Here is a 6000-nt window from a genome sequence, read left to right as displayed (position 1 = left end):
CACAATTTCATTGTTATTAACATAATTGGCTGAATTTATGGGAACTCAGCATTATTTTTGGTTTATCCCTGCTTTCGCAAGTCTTTAATTGTTATATCCTAAGTTTGATACACTGGGCAGTGGAAATAGTTCTCCCACTGGAAAAAAGTATGGTGGGTGCCAGTCACGGCAGGTCAGAGTCGTGACATTTGCTCTCATTTGTTGCAACTGTGAGGTTCTGACTGCATCTTTTCCATTTCATTTTAGGCCACGAGGTTTAAAACCAATATCTATATTGGTTATTTGTTGGCCCATGTAGAACCCTCTCACTTGATGTACCAGATTGTAATAAAAGAAAGTATAAGACTAGAGTTAACAAGAGTATATACGAGTAAGCCTGTTATGGGTGAACATACATTAAACACTTAGGTTCCAGTTGTAGGATCAAAGTAAACACCAAAACCAGTTGTAGGCCTTTTGTTTCCTCCATAAACAGCTGCAAATGAGGCAGAACTGTATGGTCCCTTGTGACCTAATAAAGGTGACACTTGGATTGAAGAGTCAACTCTTTCACTAACAAATGGGGTCCCTCTTGCATTAGCTCTTTTTCTCCTCAATCTTCTTCCAGTCCCAACCTGCAACCTTGTTTGAGGAGCTCTTGGCACAGTTGTTGTGTCACCATAAACAGAGCTTGGTTGACTTAGTTGTGTAGTTGCATATGTGGTTCTGGTAGTAGAGTGTGATGGACCCCATTCTAGGCTGAACAACATAAACAAGGACAGTAGAGTGTGATGGACCTCCCATTGCATATGTGGTTTTTACAGTGGATATAAAATAACTTGTACAATAAAAATTAAGTCTAAATGAATATATTGATCTAAACTTACTCATGTTTAAGTATCTCTAAGCACAGCAATGGTGTCACCACAAACAGAACTTGATTGACTGTCACTTGATGGTGCAGGTTGAGAAATACTCTCCCTTCCATACTTGTACTAAAAATAATTATATGAAAATTATAATATGTATAAACTTTAAGCAAGTTGCAAATATGAATATGAATTATTGCTTACTCTTGCTGCATACACAGTTTATTATGGCCAATTTTCTTGCATATGAAACATGTCATCTTCACTCCCTTTTTTGAAAGTTTATCAATTTTTTTGGCTCATCCTTCCTCTTCCTTCTATTCTTGCTAGGTCTGCCTTGCATTTTTCTTGATTTTGGAGGCTCTATTAATGGATTTGTACTATCAGGCCACATGCTCATATTGGGAATAGATTGGATGAAATGGTTGTAAGCTTGAGAAATGTTTCTTTTCTGTACCAATGCTTTACATGTTCATCAGGATCAAGATCCAAGTAATAATAAGCACAAATAACATGAGGGCAAGGCATACCTCTCAACATCCACATCCTACAGTCTTTTCCAAGTGAACAACAAATGAATATTCTCCCTCACTAATTTCAAAATCACTCACTCCATTCCATTGAACTTTACACCTATTGGAATACTCATTATTTTCTAGTATTGTTCTTGCCATGGATACAATGTCTATTATTTATATTTCAGCAAATTTGATCATGTCTATATGTCTGTAAATCATTTTATGCCTAATATCCTCTAACATGAAAATAATTAATTTGTGTCTAGCAGCTAAGATTCGGGAATTGAAAGTTTCACACATGTTATTTTCTACAACATCATATTTATAGTGAGTCTTGAAAAAAGCCCTACACCAACTAGTGGGATCATAATGCAACAAGTCCTCTGTTATTTTCTTCTTACCTAGTTTAGACATTGCATGAACTTCTTCTTTAAACTTGACTTCAAAGCTGGACTTTGAGCATCTCCAAAATTATTTTCTTATTTCTTCTCCTTTCCAAGTCACATGTCAATTGCTCCATATATGTCTAGCACACATCCTTCTCTCAGCATTTGATAACAGCTCTAACAAGACTGGATCAAGTCCCTATCAAAAAATATGTATAGTATAAGAAATTTAAGTAGTAAAGATTAAATTAAAACTAAAAAAAATTGTACACAAATATCTTTTGCATGTCTGAAATTACAGTCAAACCTTCACTAGTTCCTAAATTTAGATCAACAATTAAATGCCTTATGAACCAACTCCAACTATTAAGGGGTCGTAGATGATTTAAGCCAAAATTAAATGAACAAAATTTGAATCTTTGATTACTTAAAATAGAAGAAGAAAAATAAAATGAAAAGAAAATAGGTCGATTGGAGTTAAACGGGTGAGTTTTTTAAAAAATAGGATGTTCAAAATTGAAGGGGAGGGAGAGTCATTTAATTCTAAACATGGCATATGCCTCTCTGTTATAATTAAGGAAAAATTTGTGTCATACTATAATGAGAAGGGTATATTTAAACTATTTCTAATAGTATAGGGATAGATTAAACCTTTTTCTGTTATATAAATATATTATTACACTGATGTCATACAATTTAAACTCTCTTCGCACTATTGATCTTAAATATATGAGTGCAAAATCAACCAAAAATAGCTAGAGAAACCAAGAAATTCCGAATGAATAATAGTGTTACGGACGGAGCTACAGAATGCAAGGGGTTTATCGAAATTGTCTTCATTGAAAATTATATTACATATATAAGGATAAAGTTATATTTTATGTAAATATAATAAATGTTGAATTTCTTGCTTTTTTACCTGTGTATAGTTCTTTACACTTTGAATATTTTTAGTAAAATTCCGACTTTACCATTAATAAAGTATATGATACATTTTGTTTGGAGACTAGAGAGGCATGTAAAAAGCATCGCTTGAGGTCCCCTAAATAACGAATGATAAGAATCATGGTTTTCCCTGGATCTTATTTCGGTATCGGTACGACCAGCGCGGTTGTTCCTATTTCATTTTCTTCTTGAAAGTTCTAAATCACTAGCACTAAGTTACTTACGGAATCGAGGCCTCAATTTTTTTTTAATTAATAGTAAATTTTATAATTTTATTTTCACTTAAACCATATTGTAGAAAAAGTTTACAAAAAAAAAATATTTTAAAAAAGAAAGAAAAAATTGAGTACTTTCTATAGTAGAAATATTTTAGATTTTTAATTAAACTACTCACATCTTAATAGTAGTAAATAAAAATTTGTAAACTAATATCTTGATGGCGTGAATTTTGAAGGGACATAGAAATGACAAACAAAACGTGGATAAAGAGAAAAGAAATTCATACATTGCTTGAATTATACGTTTGAAACATTCCATGCAAAGGAAGGAAGTGGGCCCCACGCTGGATAGGTACAAAGCCCAATCTCCTTCGGCCCATACGCTATCTTATCACTAACTGCCGTGAATTATGCTTTGTTTTGGATAAACTTGGGCCCACTATCCAGTGGGTCCCACTACATAAAACACCACCATATACATTTATTTAATAAAATATTTTTTTATAATTATGGGGTTCAGATCAATTTGTGTCATCTTAGCTAATTTTAATTATGATGGTCGTGTTAGTTTGCTCACGTTTTAATAATTCTACAGAATACTTGTCATATTTCCTTAATAATAAATATCAGGTAATTCTGTCTACAAAAATTAAAATAATATTCCAAACTCAAGAAACATGATTGATTAGTCACTTAGATGTCTAATTCATTTTAATTTATGTGATATTGTATAAATCCCATATTAAAAAAGCTTGTTGGAAACATCATGTATTTAAATTTAATCGAATTTCAATATAGATATCGAGCATTAAATTTGAACAGGAAAGAAAAAAGAAGTGATAATCTCTCTAACTAAAACTTTTGACAAATCAACATGAATTATGATGTTGTGCTAGAATTGCTCTATTCTTAATCAAAAATTTTGAATTTAAGTACAATTTAAATTTAATCAAAGCTCTAATATGAGCACCGAACACGAAGGAAACAAAAAAGGGAAACTTTTGACAAATTGAATGGGTAAAAGGAGGACATAAATAGATAACAATTAATCAAGTTTTGGATATGAAGCCATGCACATGGGATTCACATGGGTTCTGGCTAATATCATTTCTTCATCTGTGTATATAATCAAGTAAAGTCGGCATTTGAACAACATTTAGTTGAAATTGAGAAAAAAAAATTATTTGAAGTTGGAAGTTCACAAATAATAATAACAAATAAATTAAAAAGAAAGTTCGAGTTAAGAATTGAAAATTAAAGTTATGCTTTAACATGACTCATACATGGGAAAAAAGGTCATATTTTGTGAAAGAATCTACGTATTTTATAAGTATTTCACTTGGAATGTTTCTTAAACAAGTACTTTTAATATTTTATCTGTATTTCAAAATTAAATACTTACAAAAATTGGTGGTCAAACTAATATTTGCAAAAATTAAAACATCACTATTTGTCAAAGGGGACCAATGCAATGCATGGTTTGATTGGATTCAAATCTATTCATTTCAATTGGATAAAAGTTGGTCTGATCTCGTCTTTTAAATGAGTAAGGCAAGAGTTTTATATGTTTTATCATTTTTCTCTTTTTATAAAATGAGTAATAAATTTCTATATATTTACTTGTAACTTTAAAGACACGTACATACCAAAAAATATTAAAAATTAGTGCAATTTGGTGAAAATAAATACTCTATTGATATGGGTAAGAATAATTAATTTCTACGGATAAATGCATAGGGCGATTAGTTGTGTGAAACTTAATTTGAGGAGGGATTATTGAGTGTGCAAATAAAGTTTTCAAATCAGAAGCTGATAAGAAAGAAAAAAACTGTCTATAAAGTATAATGAAGTGATTTCAACAAGTTACGTATTTTGTCTTCATTTATGTGTCATGTATTTTTTAGGATCGTAAGATTTTTGAATATTATAGATGCAAACATGAGAAGAGGTGGAAGTGGTTATTTGTAAGATGAGTAAATGATAAGAGATTGTGTCAAATGAGATGTCCATCTAGTGGTTATTTTGTAAGATGAAGAAAGGATGAAACGATTGCGTCAGATGGGATTCCGATGGATTTATGAAAAAATGGAGGTGAGGCAAGTATGAAATGACTGATTGAGCTATTTAATGTCATTTTTTGAATGAATAGAATGCCTGAAGAATGAAAGTGGAGTAATTAGGTCATTGTACAAGAACAAGTTGATATTCAACATTGTAATAATTATATGTGTATCTAGTTACTAAGCTATACAATAAAAGTTTGGAGAGGATAGTCAAAATGAGAATCAAAAAAGGTGTATCTATACCCAAAAATTGATTTGAATTTATGTTGGAATGATCGACTACAAAAGACTTTGTAAAGAGACTTTTGGAGAAGTATGGGGATGGTACGAGAAACTTACACATGATGTTCATCGCTCAAGGAAAGACGTACGATAAATTAAGTACCTAGGAGGTCCTCTAGAGGTGTTTGAAGCCTAGCTAGAGGAGTACTCGTGACTTACATAATGATGATTAAGGACATGCATGAGGAGGTCACGAATCAATTAAAATAATAGAAAATGACTTGAAATACTTTTCGATCATAATAAAGTTTTATCAGAGGTTAAGAAAAGTAAAGGTAGGTTAAAAAAAAAAACTATGGAACATAACACAACTTCAACTTATTAAAAAAAGTCTTGTCAATATGGTAAAGAATAACATGTCAATTATTTACCATGCCAAGACTGAATTTGCTGACGTGTGCTAATGTAATTGGAAGAGCACGCATGCGGAGCGTTTTTACATGGAGGATATTGACGTGGGGCTTTGCTATTGGATAAGACATGCAAATAATGGGTCCCAAAAAAGGGATTTAGTCAAAGCTCGTATGAGAGAGAAGGAATGGACGAGGAAAATGGTAAGAGTGAATCCCACATATCATTCCTTTTTTTCATTCCGTCCATATTTGATGCTTATATTATATTAAAATTTGATTAAATTTTAATTTATATCAAAAAAAATTATATTAAAAGAGTAAAGGAGTAAATCGCTCTTTAACAAAAAAAATTTGATATACAAAAAAAATTAAATTCAAAATAATATC

At 31.3% G+C, this 6000-nt stretch overlaps 1 protein-coding gene across 3 annotated transcripts; it reads right to left on the bottom strand.

Moving 5' to 3' along the window:
* Positions 1 to 346: 346 nt before the first annotated feature.
* On the bottom strand, positions 347 to 1991 carry LOC129875422 (uncharacterized). Of its 3 annotated transcripts, XM_055950760.1 has the most exons (4): positions 1768 to 1991; positions 1053 to 1299; positions 867 to 974; positions 347 to 738 (listed from the first exon to the last, which is right to left on the bottom strand). In XM_055950760.1, the coding sequence occupies exons 2-4, from the start codon at positions 1106 to 1108 to the stop codon at positions 405 to 407; spliced, it is 498 nt and encodes a 165-aa protein (XP_055806735.1). In that variant the 5' UTR covers positions 1109 to 1299; positions 1768 to 1991; the 3' UTR covers positions 347 to 404. The 3 variants fall into 3 exon arrangements, with proteins under 3 accessions (XP_055806735.1, XP_055806734.1, XP_055806736.1); XM_055950759.1 differs by having other exon boundaries at positions 1053 to 1991; XM_055950761.1 differs by lacking the exon at positions 1053 to 1299 and having other exon boundaries at positions 1768 to 1990.
* Between the last annotated feature and the right edge of the window lie 4009 nt (positions 1992 to 6000).

Source organism: Solanum dulcamara, chromosome 2 (assembly GCF_947179165.1).
Source record: "Solanum dulcamara chromosome 2, daSolDulc1.2, whole genome shotgun sequence".
Classification (NCBI taxonomy): Eukaryota; Viridiplantae; Streptophyta; class Magnoliopsida; order Solanales; family Solanaceae; genus Solanum; species Solanum dulcamara.
Note: the sequence above shows the minus strand (reverse complement) of the source record. Positions and strands in the feature narration are given on the sequence as shown.